General features: G+C 42.6%; 1 protein-coding gene across 6 annotated transcripts; it reads left to right on the top strand.

Annotated features, from left to right (window-relative positions):
* Positions 1 to 12918: 12918 nt before the first annotated feature.
* LOC307036308 (uncharacterized protein) lies at positions 12919 to 20096 on the top strand. Of its 6 annotated transcripts, none has more exons than XM_079676509.1 (9): positions 12919 to 13132; positions 15534 to 15624; positions 15844 to 15922; positions 16104 to 16198; positions 17510 to 17550; positions 17698 to 17886; positions 18313 to 18382; positions 19143 to 19305; positions 19755 to 20096. In XM_079676509.1, exons 5-9 carry the CDS (start codon positions 17518 to 17520, stop codon positions 19867 to 19869), a joined length of 570 nt encoding a protein of 189 aa, XP_079532635.1. In that variant the 5' UTR covers positions 12919 to 13132; positions 15534 to 15624; positions 15844 to 15922; positions 16104 to 16198; positions 17510 to 17517; the 3' UTR covers positions 19870 to 20096. The 6 variants fall into 6 exon arrangements, 2 of the variants coding, with proteins under 2 accessions (XP_079532635.1, XP_079532634.1); XM_079676508.1 differs by having other exon boundaries at positions 12922 to 13132; positions 16104 to 16223; XR_013807311.1 differs by lacking the exon at positions 17510 to 17550 and having other exon boundaries at positions 12921 to 13132.
* Positions 20097 to 26619: the final 6523 nt, after the last annotated feature.

Raw genomic sequence — 26619 nt, forward strand, 5'->3', positions numbered from 1 at the left:
AAAGTGAGGACCCTTTGCCGTTAAGACAGTCCTAGGTTGGGTTGTGAATGGACTGAATCAGGAAACCACTGAATCTGAGAATACTTCATGTGCTGTTGTTAATCGGATATCAGTGACAGATTTAGGTGAGCTGCTGGTGCAGCAATACAACCATGACTTTCCAGAGAAAGGTTGTGATGAGAAGAAAGAGATGTCAGTTGAAGACAAACAGTTTTTAAAGATCATGTCAGATTCAGCTCAAATCAAAGATGGACATTATCAGCTTGAACTTCCATTTAAACAGAAGAATATCATGATGCCAAACAATCGCAAACTTGCAGAGCAGAGAGCAGAATCATTAAAAAGGAAATTCAAAAGGAACAAAGTTTTCCATGATGAATATAAAACATTCTTGGAGGCTGTGATAGCAAAAGGTCACGCTCAGCCACTGCCCCAAGAGCAGCTCAAACCTGAGAGTGGAAAGGTGTGGTACATACCACATCATGGGGTTCATCACCCAAAGAAGGGCAAGATTCGTGTAGTGTTCGATTGTTCCGCATCTTATCAAGGACATTCATTAAATGACAAGCTTATTCAGGGTCCCAATCTTACCAACACGCTACTTGGTGTGCTCATTCGATTCAGACAAGAACAGATAGCTTTCATGGCTGATGTCGAGGGGATGTATCATCAGGTCAAGGTAGCTCCTGCCGATCAAGATTATCTTCGCTTTCTTTGGTGGCCAGGAGGAGATGTCAGTTTACCTCTCGCTGAGTACAGGATGACAGTACATCTATTTGGTGCCACTTCATCAGCAAGTTGTGCAACCTATGCTCTCACTAAAACCGCTGAAGACAACAAAGATGATTTCTCTGCAGAAGCTGTTGACACTGTCGGAAAACATGTCTATGTTGACGACTGCTTAAAATATGTCGCTTCTGCTGATCAAGCTGTGAAGTTATGTGAAGAACTCAAGGACCTTTGTGCAAAGGGAGGTTTTAATCTGACAAAGTGGACAAGCAACAGTAAAACTTTGCTGGCCTCCATCCTAAAGAGTGAAAAGCCCAAAGAGGTAAAAAACCTGGACTTAGAGACCCAAGACAATCTTCCAATAGAAAGAGCCCTAGGGATACAGTGGCATGTGGAGGAAGATGTTTTCAAGTTTCAAGTCTGCTTAAAATCTCAACCAGCCACAAGGAGAGGCATCCTTTCAACAGTCTGCTCTGTGTATTTTCAGTAGTTTCAGACATTTGTAGCCAACAGAATAAGTCTGATCAGAGAAGCAACAGCAACATCACAGTGGAAATACATCAACACTAAACTGAATCCAGCAGATTATGCATCTCGGGGATTGGCAGCAGAATCGTTCCTGAAATGTGAGACTTGGATAAATGGTCCATTGTTTCTGAAAAAACCTGAGGACAAATGGCCGGAGTTTCCGGACGCACTTAAAATGGTCAATGACAGCTATCCTGATGATCCAGAGGTGAAGAAGGAAAAATTCAACGTGAACCCAAACATTGCAACTGACCTAAATGCCACAAGCAAGATAGTGACTCACTACTCTGATTGGAGGAAAGTGAAAAGAGCAGTTGCATGGTTCCTTCAAGTAAAACATCTCTTGCTTCTTTTAAGTAAGAAGAGGAAGGAAGTTACTTCTACTCAAGCAAAAGAACCAAATCGAATAAAGCTGATTGAGAAGGAGATGAGAGTGTTTAAAGACTCTATGAGAGGTCTCACACTCTCTAAGGATAACTTGGATAAGGCTGAAGCAGCAGTGTTGTGTTTCTGTCAAAAACAGTATTTTCCAGAGGAAGTGGAAACTTTGAAAAGGGGAAAACCTATCAAAGGAAGTAGCACCAGTGGCGGTTCTACGGGGTGGCACGGGGTGGCAGCTGCCACCTCAGAAAAATGCCTTGCCACCCCAGCTGCCACCCCATTGGGCAGCTTTGTTTTGAAAGAAAAGTTGTGGCTCATCGGACATTTATGAGAGAAAATCTCTAATGTCCGAGTGCAAGTGAATGCAGCACAAGACTTTCAGAACAAAGTAACATGGCATTCCCCCCCCCCCCCCCCTGGCGCGAGCTTGGAATTATGATTGGCGGCGATTTCATTTGAACGGGAGGACAGCGCAAAACGAGAAGCATTTCGGATACAAGTAGACAAAAGGAATGAGGTATTTTCTGTCAGGGTATGGCTGGGGTAGGCTACAGCCATACCAATAAATGGCTTAGCCCCACCAAGAAAAATGATGTTAAAGTAAGCAAAATAAAGTCTGCCAACTCGCGCGGAGTAAATTGCACAGACAGCAGTTAGTAAGATTGATTTCAGTAGCCACTTGTCTGGAAATACCGAAGACTAGAAACAGTTTTGAACACTTTTGTCACGTAGTGATCGTCTTCTCAATAGAACATCTTTGATAATATCTTCTGGCCAATCAGAATCACGATAACGGCGTGGTGTTGTTGCAGGAAGTCCCGAAGGAGAATACTTTTGCTGTAGTACATCTCTATATACATCGGTACAACTACAAGACCCCACGGTTTGATGATTGATAGGTGTGTGGGCTGTCTTTCATTTTGACACACAGAACAATGGGGGCTATCCACCCTTATCCACAATGTAAAGTAATTCACACAGCCTCTTCCCTCTCCTCTCTGTGAGGAGCAGCAGGTTCAGCTTTCAGAACAAAGTAACATGGCATTCAATTTTTAAATACGTCGTGTAGTAATATATATTTATTTATTTTTCTTCTCAAGAGAGCACCAGAATGTGTATTTGATGTTAGTATTTCAAAAAATCTCCTGGGGGACAATCCCCCCAGACCCCCCTGCAGGGGTTGGGTTTTCAACTCTTTCACCTGTGGAGAAATTGCAGGATTGGCTCCAGGTCGCCTTTTTTATTTACTACAAGACAAATGTGCCTTTTTATTTCATACAGTTCAATTTGGATTGAGACAGGGAAATAATCTAAACCTCACAAGTGGCATTTCACTGTCAAGGGGAGCGTGTATGTAATTACATTGCAAATACTGACTTGAGCCCCACCACTGTATGGGTTAGCCCTACCATAGATTACCCAACACAAATACTCTGGCGCCGCAACTGTTTGCGGTCTACTATGACAGAGAAGAGCCTGTCAAGTTTGGCTGTACTCAGCATTGAATCAAAACGCACCATAGCTTTAAATCTTAATAAGTTTGTGTGGCGTTTTGCTGATCAAGATGGTAATCTCCACATTCAGCTGTTATAGACATGCCAACTTGATGCTCTGCTCACGGATGAGTCGATGAGAATAATAAACTGTTTAAGAAGATGACCCTACATGTGTAAATATATGTTTCTTCTTTGTGGGGGTCTGCCCCCAAAAAACTGTTTCAAGTCCTGAGAAAGTCAAATAAGAAGGTGTGTAAAACTTCACTGCCCAGCCAAAAAAAAGTAACCACTTTGATTTAACTAGGCCGGTAGGTAAGGACTTTCCACTGGATGGTTATATATGTACTGTATATGTTTTAGCTGAATACACATTTTTTTAACCCTAACTGATGCAGTTTGTCATTTCTTTAATGTTTGTTCTTTCTGATGTAAAGTCAAGGTTGTAGGTGTTTGCAATGAAGTTGTGGGGCGCTGAACTGTACCTTTGATTCTTTTGAATTATGATAGTAATTACTGGTCTTTCAAATTTGAAGGAGGGTGAGCAAGCATCTTGAGGAACATTCATCATTCACTCCTCCAAAAATTATAATTTATTTAATAATAACACTGAATATGTGAATCATAACAGGGATTGACAGCTGATAGGAATAATATGATTGTTAATATTATCATATTCATACAGACACACATCGATGAGACAGTTAATTAATGTACTTATTGCAGCAGTCTGCATATTTGGTACCCCTGCTGGTCTAAGAGTTAAACCAACTCATTCAGTTAAAATTCATTAAATTACGTGTGCCACCTTATATATTTATATTTAAGGCTTTACTGATGTGCCACAATAATGTCACCTAATGTTATTGAGTTAAAATATCAATATTGTTGCTTTCCAAGTTAACATTGATTGATATGACTGCGATTAAATCAGCATATACTTCTGCCAGGGGATGCCACCCCTGAAATTCTCCTGCCACCCTCTTGCCACCCCATGAATATTTGTCTAGTAGCACACTGTATAAATTGGATCCAGTGTACGAGAATGAACTGGTAAAGGTTGGAGGAAGGCTAAATAAAATGGCAATGCCTGAGGAAGCAAAGCACCCAACCATTCTTGGGAAACACCACCATGTCTCTAAAACCATACTTCGAGATATTCATCAACAAGTTGGTCACAGTGGAAGGAATCATATGTTATCCAGGTTAAGACAAAAATACTGGATACCATGTGCCAATGCATTAGCCAGAAAAATAATATCTGAATATACTGTGTGCAGACGCATGCATGGAAATGCAGGAGAACAAAAAATGTCAGATCTGCCAAAAGACAGAATTACACCAGACCTACCACCATTCACATATGTTGGAGTGGATTACTTTGGCCCACTGGAAGTGAAAAGAGGACGAAGCATTGTGAAACGATATGGAGTTATCTTTACCTGTCTAACAACCAGAGCGGTGCACTTGGAAGTAGCTCATTCGTTAGATACAGATTCATGCATTAATGCCTGCAGACGTTTCATCAGCAGAAGAGGACAAGTATTGGAGATGAGGTCAGACAATGGGACTAATTTCGTTGACACTGAAAGAGAGCTGAAGGAATCTATAAAAGAGTGGAATCTGAGCAAAATAGAACAAGCCCTCCAGCAAAAGGATGTGAAATGGACCTTCAATCCTCCTTACGGAGCACATCATGGCGGAGGATGGGAAAGACTAATCCAGCTTGTAAAGAAAATTCTGCTATACATCACAAAACAACAAACACTTGATGACGAAAGCCTTTCAACAGTTCTGTCTGAAGTTGAAGGAATTCTCAACAGCTGACCAATAACTACAGTGTCAAATTATCCAAATGACTTGGAACCTCTCACACCCAACCATTTGCTGCAGCTCAAGGTCAAACCTTCGTTGCCCCCAGGCTTATTCCATCAGCAAGATACATACTCAAGACGCCGCTGGCGACAAATGCAGTACATAGCAAATTTGTTTTGGACCAGATGGATCAAAGAATATCTACCACTTTTGCAAGAAAGACAGCAATGGAATCACATTAAAAAGAACTTCATACCTGGAGACATCGTAATAATCATGGATTCAAATGCACCTCGTGGATCCTGGTTAATGGCAAGAGTTATGGAGACGCGTCCTGGATCTGGAGGACTGATTCGGAGTGTTCTTCTTAAGACAAAAACCAACACGCTGGAAAGACCAATAAGCAAAATACGCCTACTGGTGCTTGCCTTAGAATAAGGAAATAACTGAAGATGGACAATTAAGACACCCTGTGTATCTCAAATAGAATATGAAGACTGACTTTGTCCGGCTCTTTTTGAATTTTTGTTTATTGTTATTAAAGATGCCTATAACAATAGGGGCCGGTATGTTAGAGCCAGTATTTTTGATTTGATAAGAAAGGCCACCTAATTGTGACGTCTGTAGTCAACGCACTATAAAAGGACTACAATTCCCACGGCGCCGGTGCTAAAGCCACAGTGATGGGCAACCTGTTGAGAGACGCCGTCGAGGAACAGTTTTTAACCGTACTTATCTTACCGTAATGTACCGTACTCTTACCGTACAAGTACCCTTTAAGTTATAAGCATTATCAAGACAGAAAGAATACCTAAGTTGTTTTGTTATTTTACTTTGAGTTTTGCCTATTTCTTTTGAATATTGTAAAGGCCTATTTTTCTTTGTTGCATGTGCAAAAGTTTGTTATTTTATTTTTGAGCAAACACATCACAACATCTTCTAAACCATTGGAGGCCAATCAACACTTCAAACTGTGAGTAATTTAAGGAAAGAAACAAGTTAGAACTGTCTGTTTAAGGCGTCTAGTGGCTTGATGGAAATACAAGGAAGGAAGCCACGACAGACTCTCTGTTTAGATAGTTAACTTTAGTCTAGTTATCTCAGTGGGTCTCAAACGTTTTGGTCACCATTTATGAGAATACATGAAAAACAGTTATAAAATACTATATGACAGTAAAACAAGAATACAGTTTAAAGGGTTAGTGATTTGTAAAATATCCATAAAGAAAAATAAAATCTGTTTCCCATAAATTCATTTTGCTCTCCAAGTTCACCAGGTTGATGCATTTAACTTCAATATTTAAAAAAAAAATCTTTCCGGGGGAGGATGCCTCCGGACCCCCCTAGAGGAGGTGAGGGACCCCCCCCCCCCCCACTTATAAAATAGCACTTTGCCTCTGCTTACACCTATATGCCATTTTATATGCTGTGAGCTTATTATCGAGCCTTCATTGTAAGAGTCGCGGGTACACTGTGTATGTGCGTATTCCACTGTAGCGCCCGGTACATTAATGGGAAACCCTAGTTTGTGCATGTTCAATACATTTGTAACACTGTACTCTAAACGTTTCTTTTTTCGGTTCACCAAAAAAAAAATCTCACTCCAAGCTGAACTCAAATGTTGGCAGCCCTGACTTTTACTGTCGCTACTTTAACTATATTTTGATGATCACACTTTTGTACTTCTATTTGAGGAACATTTTGATTGCAGGATTGTTCCTATATTCTGGTACTTCTACTTTTACTCAAGTACAAGACCTGAGTACTTCTACTTTTACTCTACTACAAGATCTGAGTACTTCTACTTTTACTCTTGTACAATATATGAGTACTTTTAATCAAGTAGGATACAAGGTCTGAGTAGGTTACTTCTACTTTTACTCTAGTACAAGATCTATACTACTTATACCACCTCCGTTTATAGCCTATGAAAAAAACTATTAGAAAACGAAGGCTAAAGCTAACGTTAGCAGATAGTGAAAATGTATGCTAGTTAGCCAGCTCAACAATAATATTGCGACAGAAAACTTTTCAGTGCACATCACGCTCTGCCGCTCCGACAGGGAGCTCTGCTCTGAACACCTTAACGGCCCGTTCTAACAGCTGTTCAGCAGCGGTCCAGTCTGTGCCACAGTGACTCTTGACGCACAGTTATTATTAACGAACGCACCCGTAGGTACTGTAGCTGCTGAAGCTAGACCATCATCGCGGAGCAGCAGAGTTTACGGCCCGTCTACACTACAGGCATGAAAAAATCTTGAAGCTGGGCGTGTCTGAAGCTTGGCGATTTTTTGCGAGCAACCAATCACATGAATCTCCCGCCCCCGACATACAAAGCAATAGCAATGTTAAAACGAAGTAAACTGGATATAAACTCTCCAAACAGGCGAAAAAACTATCAGTTTCACCCACTGTCTCTGCCACCTCCCTCCATGCCTGGTTCCTCCGGTTTGTATCCCGGTAAATAGTTCCGGTCGTAAAGAACCGGGTGATTTGCTACCGTAATATCTCGTTTGGAATATGAGGAAATGAACTGCGGTCTGGCTCTCCCAGCTTGCACGCGGTTTGATTGGCTGCGCTTGCACTGGCGGGATTTGCATAAACGGAATTTGATTGGCTGATGCCAAGCATCGAGCCTCAAAAGTTGAACATTGTTCAACTTTGTTGAAAAGTTGAACATTGTTCAACTTTTGATGCCGATAGATGCTCGTGATGCTTGCAAAGCCATGCCATGCTCCCCACAATGCAGTTCGGCGAAGATTAAAAATCTTCTACGTCACCCCATTCAAGTGAATGGGTGAAGCGTTGAAAGCATTTTTTGATGCCTGTAGTGTAGATATACATCCATGAGCAGAGCTGACAGGCAGGAACGGCCCGTCTACAATACAGGCATGAACAAATCCTGAAGCTGGGCGTGTCTGAAGCTTGGCGATTGTTTGCGAGCAACCAATCACATGAATCTCCCGCCCCCGACATACAAAGCAATAGCAATGTTAAAACGAAGTAAACTGGATATAAACTCTCCAAACAGGCGAAAAAACTATCAGTTTCACCCACTGTCTCTGCCACCTCACTCCATGCCTGGTTCCTCCGGTTTGTATCCCGGTAAATAGTTCCGGTCGTGAAGAACCGGGTGATTTGCTACCGTAATATCTCGTTTGGAATATGAGGAAATGAACTGCGGTCTGGCTCTCCCAGCTTGCACGCGGTTTGATTGGCTGCGCTTGCACTGGCGGGATTTGCATAAACGGGATTTGATTGGCTGATGCCAAGCATCGAGCCTCAGTTCAACTTTTGATGCCGATAGACGCTCGTGATGCTTGCAAAGCCATGCCATGCTCCCCACAATGCAGTTCGGCGAAGATTAAAAATCTTCTACGTCACCCAGTTCAAGTAAATGGGCGAAGCGTTGAAAGCATTTTTTGATGCCTGTAGTGTAGACGTACCGGAAGACTCGAGCACACAGCTCGCGCTTCATTATAATATATAAAAAAAGAACACCATGCGTGTCATGATGGTACATAACAGCTCGCGGCCGCAGATTACTCCGGTCCCAGACCCAGACCCCAAAAATACTTTTATTGCAGATCTACATGAATCACACAAACTACCTATTTTAGATTCAAAACGGCGAATTTCGCCGAAAGGTGACAAGTTTGCATCCCTGCAGTATAATAAGTAACTATTACTTATACAAACACAAGCATCATAGTCTGTATTGTATACATGTGTGCACTGACATACACACATAGCATAACTGCTTGTGTTTGGGTCAAATCTGATGGATTTACTACTTTCATCAATCATAACTTTTTTGTTTTACATTCTATTTTAAGGCTTAAAGAGCATCTTGCAGGTTTTTATTTTTTCTACATTTATGCTTAAACTTGCTTGAAAATTACAATTAAAAAAGTGAATGCAGGATTTGATATGTTTTACGAGACATAAGGGCAGGAATTCAGAGGGAAAGGAGCAATTTTGAGCTCTGCTCTTAAAAACTGCTTTTTTTAAGGTCATACGTCAAACGCGTCATATTACATCACACAGGGGACACATCTCCGCTCTCTCACCGCGGGTATAGTAGAGTTGCGTTGAGTAGAGTGGTTGTGTTTTAAGGAGCTGGTATTTTTCGGTAGTTTTACATTGTATTTCACCATTTGTAATCATGGTGCAGTATTGTGTTTGTGCAGGTTGCACAAATACCAGCCTGTCAGGACATCGAGTCCACAGTAAAAAGGACCGGAGCTAGCGTTCGTTCCTGGGTGGGTTGTGCATCCGCCTCCCTGCAGCACATACTCTCCACAGCTTTATCAGGAAACCATATTACTTCTCTCCCCCCCCCACCTTCGCTGCTCTCTCTCTCTCTCTCCCCTCCGGTACACGGCACCGTAAGACATAGTGTGGAGTTACATTAGGTAACGCTGTGGTGGCTGTACTGCTCCAGCCGTCTCCTTTGAGTTTGTTTGTTTCCCCCTGTCTGTGTTGTTTGTGTGTGCGTGGTGGCTGTCACTCCTGGCTCCCGGCTCAACCTCCACTCCCCTGCTGCAATCAGCTGTGCACCCTCCCCGACTACACACCTGCTTTCCATCAAGCCATTTACAACGACATATCAACGGAGGCTCCACAACCTTTCTCCGCCAGATCGTCAAGTATCAGCCGTATCTCGCGTCTCTCCTCCGGTACACAGCACCGTAGTGTGGAGTTGCATTAGGTAACGCGAGATACGGCTGATACTTGCGCATTAGTTTCTGTTATGGATCAGTATCAACAGTCCTGCCAGTAAAGTTACTATATTATCAATGCTACTTTAGTTATAGCCTGATATATGATAGCTAACTTTACAATGTTGTGATGTGACGTTAGCTAACATTCTGTAGCTAACGCCGGTCACCCACCAAGATAGCTGCCCAGTTCTCCACTGGTTCTCCTCACACCCCAGCTCAATTTCTCTCCGATGGCCGTTATTTCTTCTAATCATTGGCTGCTCCTGGTCTCTAGGACGCCTAGCAGGCTCATAATTATAAGGTTGTGGTCCGTCATATGCATTCGAATATTCATGTTCAACTTCTTCTGTGTCTTCTGTGTCGAAACTAGCATTGGGATCCATGTTTATTAATACGTTACACCGGCCGCTCTCCCCCTTGTGTCCCCCGTGTTACGTCACACGCGGGAGGTCACTTGCCGAGGCTTTTTTATGCGGAAGTGAACATTTCTTACAAAAACGACGCCAGATGTCACTGTAGTGTATATTTCTGTATATTTTTTTGAAAATCTAGTGTATTCATCATTTTCCTACACATTTATTCACAGGTGTCTTTAACCTGGAAGTTGCTCTTTAATGATATCCTTCACAGTAGACATTTCTTTTATTTCCAAAGACAAATGGCAGAGCGTTGGAAAATGTGTTCTAAACCTGCCATGACTCACAAGCCAAAAATATCCCTGAGGATTAGATGGTGAGCCAGCAGCTGACACTCGCACAGAGAAAAGAAAAAACATATCTTCCCCACTCTCCTTCACTCTGTCATTGTCATGTTAGCACACACACACACACACACACACACACACACACACACACACACACACACACACACACACACACACACACACACACACACACACACACACACACACACACACACACACACACACACACACACGTTTAAATAAGAAACACTTTCTTATAAATACGTTTTGGAAAACTTCATAACAATTATTTTGTCAACGCCACGGTCATGCCACCCCCTCAAACGAGAATACCGCGGTGTGAGACTTCCTGTTTGTCTTTGTAGCGATTCTTCAGCAGTTAGAAACGTGTTTGCGTTGGATCCTGTCCCAACCATCGTCAAACATGTAAGCATACCACCTGAGTTATTAATTACTGCTCTTTAACTAGCAAGTGTTATTTACTTTTCTTGTATTCACTGTTTTGAACTAAATATCGACATTTTAATGCATGCCAGCGCCAATACTGCTGTTAAAGTTAGACTCAGCCCTGTCGTGCACTGTAAACAATTACCAGCATTTCACAACATTTAACAGTATTATTTTACAGTGACATTGTAATCAAGACCCCCTGTAATATCCCAACAAATACATGTAAAAATGACTGTATCCTTGGATTTCACAGCATTTAACTATTATTTCACAATAAAATACTGTAATCAAAATCCTCGGAAATATCACATCAAATGTTGTAATATCACAACAACATTGTAAAAATTGCAAGGATTTCACAGCATTTAAGAATATCATATTACAGAGAAATATTGTAATCAAAAGCCCCTGTAATATCACAACAAAATATCTATAAAACAGTAGAATTGGATTTCACATTATTTAACTATTATTTCACAGTAAAGCAATGTACTCAAAATCAGCTTAGCACAACCATGATAGACTATATATATAAAGAGCACAACTCATTACTGTAACATTTGAATTGTGCACCATTGCACATGTGCAGAATAGACTATTCTAACCGGTGTGTGTCCTGGCAACCCTGTCTCCTAAAAATTACGTTCCCACAGAACTAAACTGCATTCTCAATTACGTTTAGCTAGAAATGTATTTTTGCAACGATTCCAGAGATGCCTGACTTGAGTTTCTAGCACCAGGGAAAGTGGAAAAAGTGCCCCAAATCAGCGTCTTAATTTACCCAGGGCCTAGTGCTTGGCTTTCGGCAGGAAAATTCAGGAAACTCCCCTGAGCATTTTAGTAAATATCTCAACTTTGGAGAGGACATCCGAGAGGAGTTGGGGGACAAACGACACATCAAATCACATCTCCACATCAAGCCGAATCTAACTAGAATACTCTTGACTGCCTAGCATGCGGGGAAATTGGCGTGCTCTATCACCACAAGAGCGAGAGTGAAAGCGGCTTAACGGAAGGCTTTTTCCCGTTTTAAGCCGTAACGTTTGACATTCGGAGCAGCAGAGGGATGAATCTGCATGTACTCTTCGAGACGATTCCAACGACACCAAGCTCAAAGCTGTCGGACCTTCCTTTGTGCCGTCTAGAGCAGGGGTGCCCATTACGTCGATCGCGATCGACCGGTCGATCGCAAAGGAAGTGTGGGTAGATCGCATGGCATGGAAAAATATATATATATATATATATTTTTTAAATTATAAGTTAGCCTATAATCCATCCTTACTATGGCATTTGCCACTTGATTGACATACAGGTAAGCCAGTCTGAGTTGTATTGTGCCATACAGGTTCATGCAGTTATGAGGGGGCCTCACCTCCTCATCTGAAGCGCAAATGTGGCGCACTATTATGTGCTTATGCGGTGCAATTCGTCTAAGCGCGTCACAGTTTATCCGCCATTTACTCCAATAGCACCCCCCCCCCCCCCCCCCCCCCTCGCGCTCGCGACACAGATTGGGCAGGGGCGGCCCTGTAGGTAGATCTTTTGGGCTTGGTCATTTTAAAAGTAGCTCCCAAGCTGAAAAAGTGTGGGCACCCCTGGTCTAGAGTATTGAGAGCCATGAAAACATGACCTTTAACCTTAGTTTGCGACCTGGTTGAAGGTCACAGCGGCCCCAAATTTTGCAAGCGGGTTCCACACAAGTTAAGCAACATACTCTCAAACTCTCGGAGCGCCAAGCACCTTTTTTAAATTTTTTTCAATTTTCTCTCCCTCCCTCACCAAAGGGTGTCCAATCCTTAGCTCTAGACAGGATTTTGTGAGAGTTTGACATTAGATTGAAAAACAAATCTGGGTGGGTTACGGTTCCCATATTTCAGATATCTTATCTGGACCCTATTTAGAGTCCCCTGGTGAAAAAATTATCTTTCCAGCCCTTTCCAAAGTCAGGTTATTAAAGATTAAAGATTATTCAACAAAACATTTCAATAATGAGCTTTAACCACTAGGTGTCCCTATTTACCAATTGGATCAAATATATAAGTCAGCCGAATTAGTGTTGAGAAAGTTGAAGATCACGTGACATACACGCCAGAAAAAACGTAATTTCCGGGTATTTGTCAACCGTAGGTGTCACGTTTGAAGGGACGAAACGGAACGTCATCGCTCGAACGGCCAATCATATCGCGCTTTGAGGAACCCAAAGCCTCCTGACAGAGATGCCTTGATCCTTTCGAAAATTCGCACGGAGGCAACAGTCAAGGTGAACATCTGTGAGTTTCTCCAAGGCGGTTACCATCGGTAAACAGCAAGTAAGTACTGCCCATAATGTGGAGTAGTGGTGGATATTATGTGCTTTCGATTGCAAACGCCAGTGAAGTAGTGTCGTTTTGGTTTGTACATGGTAGCGAATAGATAGCTAGCGTTAGCTAGTAACATTAGCTTGATAGCAGCCATGTCCACCTTCAAGCAGGTGGCCTTAACGTTAGCCTAGCTAGTGCTAGCCAGCGCAGTATATGGCTATGGTAGATGGCTCTGGTGCTAGCCAGCCAACTGTTGCTGACTGTTCCATTTGTTGGCAGAAGGCTTATGCTGTATTCGAATGAAAGGGCGAACAATTAATACTTTAACAGGTAAGGCTGGCATAATTGCCATTGGTATAAGCTAGTTAGCTTAGCATTGCTGCTAAGTTTGTATTCTGAAGCCATGGTCTAACTAACTTACTAGTAGGTTAGCTGATGTTAGCTAGCTAATGAATGTTTCTTGTGCTAGGTGGTTGGTGGTTTCATGACATTGTCTAATCAAATTAGGCCTAATCTAAATCGGTGTCAAAGTTGGTAACGTTAGTTGCTCTTATAATGTTCTTAATGAATTCGTCACGGACCCTATTGCATATTCGTGTCACCACGTGTCATAGGGCTGCAACAAACAACTAATTTGATAAATCTATCGATGAATGAAACGATTAATCGATTATTCGGATCGTTAAGGTTTTAACTGTACTACTACTTATATCAATACTGCTTATCGATCCGGTCCTTATAGTATTAACGGTTCTTTAGACAAGAAATAAGGTAAACTAACTAAACAAATTGTGAACAAAACTAACATTGCTTTTTATTTTAATTAAATGCATAATATTTCACATCAAAAGAAACAACAATGTTTTAACAAATCATATTAAATAATGTGATGACAGAACTGTAAACAGAATAGCTGAAACTTTCACAAAATAAATCAGTTACCTCTAATCATTAACCTATGTTTTTATAACTGAGTTAACTCTGTGTTGCTGCTAGCATACATAACAAGTGACGTGGAAACGTTACTCGTGGACGGGGCTACAGAGCTACTAGAAAGACAGTCGAAACCGGTGCATTCCTCCGTCTGAATGTGGTGCACTTTTGCTAAATGTTTAGACAAATTGCTCGTTTTACCGCCTTTATATGATAAACTGTTATTGCACTTTTGGTAACGAGCATTGTCCACATCGAGACGGCTAAAGTTTAACCACACCTCGGAGCGCGTTCTCTCCGCATTCTCCTGCGTGTGTGTGTAAACTGCCCCGCCCCCTCGCAAGCAGGCGGGGGAGAGATCTCTCGTCTGAATTGGGAAGATCGAAAATACATTATAGACGCATTTTGTAGTCGTATTGCATATTAGAAACTGAATTGGCGACACTAAGACTGCGATATAATGTTTATGTAGCAATAATACATATGACATATGTTTTAAATCTCTCCTGTACCGATAAAAAAGAGTGATAACGTTGGAGCTTAACGGGGTGTAGAACACATGTGATGACGTCACCAACGAATCGACGACTGAATTAGTTGCCAACTAATTTGGTAATTGATTTTAATCGTTTAAGTCGATTAGTTGTTACACCCCTAGTGTCTTGGCTTTCAGAATATTAAACTTGTGCTCTCTCCTGACAGACTGAAAGGCTGATAACCTCAGCTCAGTGACGTAAAGGCACACCTTTTATATCATCATTATAGTTTAAAAAAAATGAGAGACTAAATGAAAAACAGGTATAAAATACGATATGACATTAACGCAACTGTTAAAAATAACAAGAATACAGTTTGAAAGGGGAGTGATTTGTAAGATATCCATAAAGAAAAATAAAATCTGTTTACAGTTCTGTTTCATATGGGTGTTGAGAGATGTATCCATAGATCTCTTAATGTTGCTCTGAGACACAGAGTTCAACATTTTATGACTGAGCATGCTGCTCTCAAAACATGCTCAGACATAAAAAGTTGAACTCTTTTTTAGCCTCATTGTAGCCTGTGGCTTACTTAGAGTTTAAGCCTCGCCTAGCAAGCAAAGTTTCAATCACTCAATACTTTCATCAACACTACTCTGGATGATAAAGGATTACCAAACTCTCTCTGCCTCTTCACAATGTTTACAGGTTCGCAATGTTTATAGGTTTTAAATGTTTATAGGTTATTGCAATGCGTAATGTTATTTCTCTGAAAACACAAACATTTTTTATCTTATTTTATTTCTATACTATTCTAGCCTAAATTAGCTTCTACTTTTACCTGCATTTTTGTACACTGTCCTGTTTTGCACTTTTCCTGTCTTGTCCCTGCACCCTGTCCAATGTTGTCTTTATGTCAGTATCTACCAGCAACACATTTCTAGTATGTTGTAAAACTACATGGCGAATAAACGGATATTGTATCTTGTATCTTCCTCTAGGCCTACTGATTGCCTGCCTGGTGTTGACCGACGCGACGAGGTGTATTGCCTAAATCCTAAATCCAATTCACGGATTGCTTCCTAGTTGGAGGTAGGCCTAGTATGCAACACAGACCGTAGTTTATAGACTGTGCATAACTGCAGTCCCCAGCTCCAGTGCTTCCCTCCATGAAGTACTGAAGCTCAGAAATGTGTTACCTGTGCAGCACACCTGAGATTAATCACTTCATCCAATACTGTTTGACAGTACATTTATGTGAGCTTACCTCTCTTGCTTCCCTGTGGTGGTTTTTTACTGCCTCTATTCCAGATTTGACATCCTCGTGATCCTGGTGTGCGTGCGCCTCGAGGAAATTGCTAGTGACTGTTCGAGTGTTGTTGCAGCTAAGGTAGTTAACATTTCGATATGATTGTGTGACTGCGGTCTCGTCTAAATGGGATGCTCAACTACCTGACTGAATGGCTACACCTTTACAACATGCTCATGTTCATAATCTGCATACAAACTGAAAAATTCCTTTTGTTGGTTGCCTTTGTAATTTCTCCTTTCTCTGGTCTCCTTTTTTCTAGGTCATCAGAGAGGCCAACCATCCTCTTCAGTGTCAGGCAGCCAGGCTAACCATCCTCTTCAGTGTCAGGCAGCCAGGCTAACCGTCCTGTTCATTGTCAGGCAGATTGAATTATGTTTGGGTAGGTAACTAGTTACCACACACAACAATGTTCCACTGTAAATATATTGGATGTCAGCATGTGTCTGAGAAGGTGCATAACTTTGTTCAGCACACAAAGCTGCACAGTAATGCCCCCAATTTTCACTATCAGTGTGGGGTGCCTGACTGCTCACGGAGGTACAGAAAACACATAGCACTGAAATCGCATATATATAGGCTGCATAAGTACTACCTGCAAGCTGCTCGGCCTATACCGCCTGACATATCAGCTCTACCACCTGACACATCCTTGAAATGTGTGCTTGAGGCTTGTGCATTTAAGTGTGACACTTTAGCCTCTCTTATTAAGCATTTGAAGACACACGTAAGGGGAGGAATGGAAACTAGATGCCCATTTAGAGGTTGTGATTGCAGGTTCACAAACGTGATGACTTTTGCTTCACATATTAACAGGAAACATAGGCGTGCAGAGGATTCAGTTTTAGATGACTTGGTACTAGACAAGTCTATTACTACAGAGTCATTGCCAGAACCCATTCAGTCATCTTCAGAAGCTGCTGGTGAACATGATGATGAACATGATGATGAACCAGAAGTGCCATTAGTTGTGGACGAAACCCTTTTTTTACATAACCTTACACTTTTGTATTTGAAATTGCAATCTAAGCTACTCTTACCGGCAAGCACCATACAAACCATTATTGATGGCTTTCAAAGTGCTCATGAACTTGGTCTGTCTCATTCACTTAACATTCTGAGTGAGAAATTGAAGAAACTTGGAATCCCTCAGGCCACTATAAGCAGCATCATCGATGAACTGAACAGAGAGGATCTACTCACACTCTATAACAGGGGAAGACTCAGTACAGATGCAAAGAGGAAGGCTGCTTTTAAAGAGTGTTTCAACTATGTTCATCCCGTGCCTTTGCTCTTGGGCAATTATGAAAATGACAAAGAATGCTTTGCTCAGTATGTACCTATATATGAGACATTGGTGACACTGTTCAAAAATGAGTCTCTACAAGAACAGTATATCATGACACGTTTGCAGCCATCTACTGATGCTGTCTATCAGGATGTCAAGGATGGAGAAGGATTTTAAAGTAATCCAATGTTGAAAGCTGACCCTTCCTCACTTGGTTTGATACTGTACCAAGATGCCTTTGAGGTTGTGAACCCACTGGACTCAGGGGGAAAAAAGCACAAGGTTTTAGCTGTTTACCTAACCCTGACTGACATCTTGCCTCACAATAGATCTTCTATAGAGCAGATGCAACAAACATGTATTTGTATGTCTGTACACAGAGGAAGGGATGGGTGGGGCAGAGAGAGCAGAACCTCTGATGGTGAGGACCTACGTCATCCTGCGGAGGTACCTCAACAGAATGCCTGCTCCAGCGATGTTGTAGGTCAAAGAGGAATGGCCTTTTCTCTTTTCTCCGAGAGGGCTTTTCTCCCACTTTGGCCTCCTGACGGACGTCAACATACTTCAGAAGCTCCAAGAGGCCCTGGGTCAGAGAGGACAGACCATCCTGCATTTCTGCCAGAAACTGGACAACCCGAAGATCAGGGAAGTTCTGGCCAGCTATGATCCAGAGGGTTCGGAGAAGGCTGCTTGCATCCTCCAGCTCCTTATGGTCCACTTTAAGGAGCCTACGGAGAAACTGATGCTCGAAGTTGATGTACGTTTTTTAAAATGCTAAACGAGTGATTACATTAGGGGCGACTGAAGCTCAGTTGGTAGAGCTGGTCTTTCATCGACCGTAGGGTTGGTGGTTCGAATCCTGGCTCTGACTGTCCGCATGTCGGAAGTATCCTTGAGCAAGACACTTTACCCCCAAGTTGCTCCAAATGGGCCGAGCTGATCTGTGTTGAGCTGTAGTGCACGGATTAGCTGTTGCCTTAGCATCACCCAGGCGGGGGCTACACATTGGTTTGCGGACGTCCATTTTTAAGCGCTTTGGGTGTCTTGAAAAGCGCTATATAAATGCAAGTAATTATTATTATTATTAGACCATTTATTATGTTCTGATTTACCTCTGACCGATGAACGATCTTCATCCTTGCATAATGTTAAATCTATGCTATTGTGTGTTACTTTGTTACAGACCTGTGCCACTGCTGCTGATGTAGTGAATACTGCAGCACTCCCAAGCACCCCCTGCTTGATCATTCAAGGTAATGTAATGTTCAGGGATGGTATTTTTCCTGTTTATACAGGATTTCCTGCTTTTCTGACCTGAATGGCTAGACTTCACTGCTGCTTTTATTCTTGTTATATAATTTCTCTTAGGACATCCCTGTTCTGCTCCACCATCGATGAGGATAGGATACTGAATGGTTACTCTAAAGAGCTTAAGTGTTCCTTTGCATCGAGGGGAGAATCTGACTGAAGGCCTTCCATCTCTCCTGCACTCCATTCAAGTCCAGTCTGTGAAACGACACTTACGATACTCTGACGCCACATGTTTCAGCGATTCGCGTTAGTTAAAATCTCTAGCCTGTTTAAATGATTCAGGGGTCTGACGAGTTGACATGTTCCCGTTCCAGCTGGGCTCGTAACCATCTACCCATAGAGGAATGAGGTTAAACCGTCTAGCCATAAAGGCAGAGGGAGGAGGGCTAGGGAGTTGCTTTGTCGTTCAGCCAGATTCTCCTATCTGCACAGGGACCTTTGATGCTTTTAGAGTGACTGTTAAGTAGCCTACCTCACTGATGGTGGAGTAGAAAAGTGCTGTCCACCTGAAGTGGAGGGTTCTGTGTAATGTCCTTGCATGCTCTGTACTGTATATTTTCCTGCTTTTTGGTCCTTGGCCAATCATGAATGTTACTCGGATCTGGTATTGACATCTCTAGCTCAAGTATTATTTTTGTTTTGATTGATTCTAGGAATGTACCTATCCACAATAACGCATGACGGGGTATCTCTTCATTTCAGGTGACACAATGAAGCCTTCTGGGTGGATGCTATCCATCGAGGGACAAGTGGTAATGGGCCCACACCCTTTTTTTTTGCATGGGTTAGCTGCTTTATTCAGCAGCTACTATGTCTTCAACCTTGAATATCCCGTTGGATCATGCACACTGGAGTTCATCCAAAGGTATTGTAACACTCAAACACATGATCAATGTCATCAGTAAGACTTATCATGCAAAGTTGTGTTTCACTATCTGGCTATTAAGTCCATGCCTTTCTACAGAGGCCATAAAATAGATTAAATGCTTTGAGTATGCAGCCTGTAACCAACTATGCGAATTGGGACCACACCATCACTTGATGTTGCTGGGCTATCTTGTTAAAAATTTGACATAATGGTTAAATTCACATTTATAGTATGGCTTCAAAATTCAGATAAGTAAGTCAACCTTATGTTAGAGGTACCTGAGGCACTCTGCTAGGCTACAAATAATGTTATTGTGAGAGGATGATCCAACAGGTTTGGATTAGTAACAGTCGGTGTGGGAAAAGACACAGGTGAACACCTTGATAAATGCTGCCTGCAATACATGAGTCTAATTAAAACTGAAACGTATCTTTGCTTATTAACAGGTGCTTCTTGGGCATCAACCCGGAGAAAGGCTCCAAGGCAAAGAAGCGAAGCTCCATTAACTCTCACGTGAGCACCCTTCACCGGAAGCTGATAGACTTAAAATGGTCTGCATAGACTGCATGGTGTGCGGGGACAAGTCCAGTGGGAAGCATTACGGTCAGTTCACCTGCGAGGGATTATTTGTTTAAAGGATCCGTTAAGGGTTCATCTGTTTTTTATGGATAGTTGAGGTGAACTAGTTCATGTTCCTGTTTGTTTACTCTGTTTGTTTACTCTGTTGTTTACTCTGTTGTTTATTTTGTCAATAAATATGCCAGTGGGCTTCCATTGATTTTACCTCATTTGTGCGTTTGGTGTTGTTTTTACTTGTACAATAAGATTACGTGCATTTTTGTAGTGCAGCTTCAGTACTTCCAGGAGGAAGCTCACACTTTGGTTTCCTGTTAAACTTGGACAGGAAACCATTGTATGAGCTTCCTCCAGGAAGTACTGGAGTTGGGGATTACAGTTATGCACATGTATCATTGTAAATTCACAGTAAATTACTGGCTACTCCTGCATTACTTTCACAGTACACATTGTAAATTCACAGTAAATTACTGGCTACTCCTGCATTACTTTCACAGTACACATTGTAAATTCACAGTAAATTACTGGCTACTCCTGCATTACTTTCACAGTACACATTGTAAATTCACAGTAAATTACTGGCTACTCCTGCATTACTTTCACAGTACACATTGTAAATTCACACTAAATTACTGGCTACTCCTGCATTACTTTCATAATAGAAATGTAAAATTACAGGCCCTTGTTGTAATGCATGTACAACAAAATGATGTAATTCCCCAGTAACATACTGTAATATCACAGTAATTGAAGCTGTGAAGTTACAGTATACAGTTGTACCTTTACAACAATGCATTGTAATATCATGGATGTGAAATTACAATACATTGCTGTGAAGACATTCACAGTAAATTGAGGTGAACCTTACTGTGAAAGTCATGCAACAAGTTGCCAGGTAATTATTGTGAATTCACAGTGGATATTTTTACAGTGTGCTCATGTAGTCTATTTTTTTGCGCAAATGGTGTTGGGCAAAGTTTGCATTAGGTGCTTACCAACGCAATTCTGTTAAAAGTGGTTAAGTTAAGAGTACGTATTAAGAATCAACTCCGGAAACTGTTCCCCTTTGCCGCTCTAAGTGTTGGCCGGTCACCGTGATGCGGCCGCGGGGCTCAGAGGCTCTCCTGCCGTGCATGTTGTGCTGTAAAATACCTCCGCTAAAACTATTTATAACCCAGCGGTTATGTAAGAGTAAGTCACTAATGCGCCTATTTGATATTAATTCCTCTGTATTACATTACATTGCATTTAGCTGACGCTTTTATCCAAAGTGACTTACAATAAGTGCGTTCGACCAACAAGATACAAACTTGAAGAAAACAGAATCATATAAGTACATCAGGTTTCATAGAGCTAAAACATTTCAAGTGCTACTCAACTGGTTTTAGATAAGCCAGTCCTTTATTAGTATATGTGCTTTGTTAGCAGTTCTTTGTTAGTAATTGTATTGCTCGAAGTGGAGCCGAAAGAGATTAGTTTTCAGTCTGCGCCGGAAGATGTGTAAGATTTCTGCTGTCCTGATTTCAATGGGGAGCTCATTCCACACTTTTGGAGCCAGGATAGCAAACCCACGTGTTTTTGCTGATGGGAACTTGGTTCCCCCTCGCAGTGCGGGTGCAGCGATCTGTTTGGCTGATGCAGAGCGGAGTGCACATGTCGTGCTGGGGTGTATGGTTTAACCATGTCCTGGATGTAGGAAGGGCCATATCTATTTGCAGCATTGTACGCATGTACCATTGTCTTGAAGTGGATTCTAGCAGCTACTGGAAGCCAGTGAAGGGAGCGGAGGAGCGGCGTGGTGTAGGAGAATTTAGGAAGGTTGAAGACCAGACGAGCCGCTGCATTCTGGATGAGCTGCAGAGGTCGGATGGCACATGCAGGTAGACCAGCCAGGAGGGAGTTGCAGTAGTCTAGGCGTGAGATGACGAGAGCCTGGACCAGAACCTGCGTCACTTTCTGAGTCAGCTGGGGACGTATCCTCCTGATGTTGTAAAGCGTGTATCAGCAGCAGCGGGTTGTAGCAGCGATGTTTGCAGTGAAGGACAGTTTGTTATCTAGGATCACACCCAGATTCCTTGCAGTCTGAGTCGGAGAAACAACAGAGGTGCCAATGTTGATTGTTAGGTCAAGAGTGGGACAATCTTTTCCCGGAAAGAAAAGCAGTTCAGTCTTGTCAAGGTTGAGCTTGAGGTGGTGAGCAGACATCCACTGAGAGATGTCCGCTAGACAAGCAGAGATGCGTGCGACGACCTGGATCTCTGAGCGGGGAAAGCACAAAATTAATTGGGTGTCGTCAGCGTAGCAGTGGTATGAAAAACCATGCGGGCTAATGACAGATCCGAGCGAGTTTGTGTTCAAGGAGAAGAGGAGGGGACCAAGAACAGAGCCCTGAGGGACCCCTGTAGATAATTGTTAACCTCTCCAAGTAACCCTGTAGGTGCGGTCTTTGAGGTATGAGGTGAGGAGGGAAAGTGCAGAGCCTGAAACTCCAAGTTCTTGGCAGAGTGCGAAGGAGGATCTGATGATTCACTGTGTCGAATGCAGCAGACAGGTCCAAAAGGATGATGACAGAGGAGAGGGAGGTTGCTTTAGCCGTGTGCAGTTCCTCTGTGACAGCAGGGAGGGCAGTTTCTGTTGAGTGACCTGCCTTGAAACTGACTGGTGCGGATCCAGAAGGTTGTTCTGATGGAGATAACAGGAGAGTTGTTTAAAGACAGCGCGTTCAAGTGTTTTAGACAGGAACGGGAGGAGAGAGACAGGCCTGTAGTTTATAACATCAGACGGGTTGAGAGTGGGTTTCTTTAGGAGAGGGTTTACTCTTGCCTCCTTGAGACTGTTTGGAAAGTGACCAGAAGTTAGAGAAGTGTTGATGAAATGGGTGAGAAACGGTAGAATATCAGGAGCGATAGTTTGAAGGAGGTTTGAAGGGATAGGGTCCAGAGGACAGGTGGTAGGACGGGCAGAGGTAATGAGGGTAAGAACCTCACTTGGAGAGAGAGGGTAGAAGGAGGTTAGTGTGTGGGTGAAGGGAGGGTCTGGTGACCCAGCGGTGAGTAAAGGTGAGTCAGAAAAAGAAGAGCGAATATCATCAACCTTTTTTTCAAAGTGGTTAACAAAGTCGCTTGACAGAAGGGAGGAGGGGCTTTGGGGGGGTCCAAGAGGGTGGAGAAGATAGAAAATAGTTTTTGGGGATTGGAATAGGAAGATTGGATCTTATCTTGAAAGAAAGTGCTTTTTGCCTGAGAGATCGAAGCAGAGAAAGAGGAGAGGAGAGCCTGATAGGTTAGGAGGTCGCCATGGTGTTTGGATTTCCACCGTTTCCGCTCTGCTGCCCGAAGGATGGTTCTATTAGCACGCAGTGCGTCATTTAGCCAGGGAGCAGGAGGGGACTGACGAGCCTGCCGAGATGTGAGAGGACAGAGAGAGTCCAGAGAGGATGAGAGAGTAGAGAAGAGAGTTTCTGCATTAGAGTTTGGAGGCAGAAGTTGGAACGAGTCAGAGGAAAGGAGGGCTGAGAGCACCGATGAGCCAAAGGTAGAGGAAGAGAGGGAACAAAGGTTACGTCGGACAGGTGCAGAATTAGAAGAGATTAGTTTGTTATGTTTGGAAAGGGGTAGAGAGAATGAAATGAAGAAGTGATCGGATGTGTGGAGCGGGTTTACAGAGAGGTTAGAAGTAGTGCAGTTCCTTGAGAATATGAGATCAAGGACATTGCCAGCGTTAAGAGTAGGTGGGGATGGAGACAGTGAGAAAGCGAAGGTGGTTAACAGAGATGTTAGTTTGTCTATCTTCCCTGTCTGGAGGTTGAAGTCTCTGAGAAGTACAGCGGGAGGGCCAGTTTCAGGGATGTGTGAGAGGAGATTATCTAACTCCTCCAAGAAGTCCCCCAAGGCGCCTGGTGGACGGTAGAGAACAACAATGGTTAATTGTATAGGATGGGTTACTGTGACGGCATGCCACAATTGCCTCAGGTCCCTGATGCCCAACAGATTTGATAATTTCAGGAACAGTAAGTGTTTCCAAGCTGTAGTGTTCCTCTTCTGGCTCGGGGGAAAGAAGCCAAGAAATCCTGAGAACCTGCCCCCGAGGAGGAGGAAAATAGCTCCTCCACTGAATGCGTACGTTTTGCTGCCTTTGGCTTCTTCCACTGACAGGGGGTGTCAGTGCAGCTGAAATTGTGGATGGTAAAGATGGCTAATGCAGCCGCATGACCGCATTTCCATTCTCCACGTGGGCATTCACATTTTGTGGAGAGAATTCCCTCTTCCCTAGATACCTGTGGTGGTGGTGGGATTGTTTTATTATTTAAAAGATATTTACATTTGTAATACCTTCCCAATTATCCCTTTAATTGTTTATAGCCTACTGTATGTTTATTTCATGGATATTTCTGTGTTTTCTGGTGTGTAATATTTGTAATACAGATTTCATGTGACACATAAAATGGATCTGTTAATGGGAATTAATGTCAATAATGTGAATAAATTAACTCTAGGTTAACGGTATTCTTGCTATCACTACTCACCGACACTATAAACCTTGTTTCTCATGCTAGCCCTGACAACACCGGTAAGCACACCTTCATCTAGGCTGCACTGTTGTACGTGTCCTGACTTGTAGTGGTTCTCTCCTCTATCTACACTCTTCTCGTCATCTTTGTAAAACAATATCAGACTGGTAATTGACACAGCCATGACTTCTAGTTAAATTCAGTGTGGCTAAAATGAAATGCTTTGTTAAAATATGCAAGCGCACGAAAGTCAGTTGAAACAATCTTAAGTTGGCGTGACGATGAAGTCGTGCGACCCTGCTGCTGTACTAGCTTGTAGTTCGTTAATAGCATAACGTTAGCATTTTGCTTCTGGCGACTAGATTTATGATTAGAAAATTATAAAAGTAGGGTTGACGTGTGGAGATTATCCGGCTGAACAAAACATGATCCCTTAAATGTGTGTCAACCACAGACCTTATTTTGAGCTATTTTCCTATGGAGAAATATCATTGCTTTTTGACGAAGTTTACTTACGGGTTTTAGGACGCGTCGCTGCGGTTCTCTGTGGGGCTCATTCACTGGCGCTTCCACAAACAACAACCAATATAATTATTACATTCAAAGGAAGTACATTATTCAAGTTGAAATTAACTTTGGATAATAACACGGGAGAAATTAGCGGAAGTGCTCTCGTTTTATCTCCCCCCCTCTCTCCTGACAGCCTGTCAGTATCTCGTGCAGCTCACCGACATACCTGCCAACCCTCCCGATTTTCGCGGGACACTCCCGATTTCATTGCCCTCTCCCGGTTTCCGCCCGGGGTCATATTTCTCCCGCATTTCTCCCGATTTCTGACAAAATCAGATTTACTCAGGACCGTTTCCACTCTGACTTTAATACAGCTACACCATTGTTTGGTTTCCATGGTAGCGCGTCTCTCTAGTAGCGCGCGCAACTTAAAGTCTGAGATATATCACAGAAAACAGAACAAGAATCGACAACTCTACCCTCTGCTCACTCCTTGTCACGATTATTGTGTTGTGTCACGTTTTTAGTTTTGTGTGTCTGGTAGTGGGTGTTTTGCTTTTCTCCTTGTCATGTTTTCCTCCCTGTGTATTGTCTGGTCTTTTTCCCTGTGTTTTTCCTGTCTGTCGTTAGTTTCCCTGGTGTGTCTAATTTCCTGATTGTTTTCACCTGTCACCCCTTGTGTGTCTCCTGTGCTCATCAGTGTCAGCCCCGCCCCTGATTGTTCCCACCTGTGTCTTGTTACCCTGTGTTTAAATTCCCCAGTCTCCCAGTGTTCAGGGTCAGTTCGTTTTTGTCTTTTGCCATGGAAGGTCTTTTCTCTTGCCACAGTCAAGGCTATGCTCCTTGTGCTCTTGTGAAAGTTTTGATCCTCACTACGTGAGCGTTTTCATTTTGTTCTCCATTTTTGTCATCTCAGCTAGAGATTGATAGAAAACATTTTTTGTTGTTCATTTTTGCTGTTTTTGATAAAATAAAGTATCTTACAAATAAAGTATCTTACAAATACTTTACCTCTGTCTCCCGGGTCGTGCAAATGGGTCCTACCTCCTAAGTGCCTGAGTCTTAACACTCCTTTCCTCTAAAATACAGGTCCAGCCCACACATACAGTATGCTCCATCAAGGATGGTGCTACAGGCCGCAAGGCAGTGCACTTACAACTACAATAAGCATGTTAATGTTAATCAATCACCCCCGCGGTGGTTTTGAAATGCTCCTGATTTCTGAGGTCTCAAGGTTGGCAAGTATGCTCACCGATCCAGTAATGAGTGACCCGACAGTGAAGAATACAAATATTTATAACTAGTTTAGCTTGTTCCAGAGGTAGATAAAATAGCGTGTGTTGGGTCTAACTCTTACGGCCCGTCTACACAGCAGCGTTAAAAAAATCTTACAACGCTTCTGCCCATTCACTTTTAATGGGGTGACGTCACTTTGCCTCGCTTTTCGCCAAACTGCATTGTGGGGAAGCAAAGCGAAGATTTCCAGGATTTTCAGGATTCAAAAGTTGAGCAATGTTCAACTTTTGAAGCTGAGGTGGAAGCCTCAGCCAATCAAATCCCGTTAATGCAAATCTGACAGTACAAGCGCTAGCCAATCAAACCACGTGTAAGCTGGGAGAGACATACCGCAGTTCATTTCCTCATATTCCAAACGAGAAATTACGGTAGCAAATCACCCGGTTCTTTATGACCAGTAACTATTTACCGGGACACAA

This window comes from Notothenia rossii (assembly GCF_949606895.1).
Source record: "Notothenia rossii genome assembly, chromosome: 4".
Classification (NCBI taxonomy): Eukaryota; Metazoa; Chordata; class Actinopteri; order Perciformes; family Nototheniidae; genus Notothenia; species Notothenia rossii.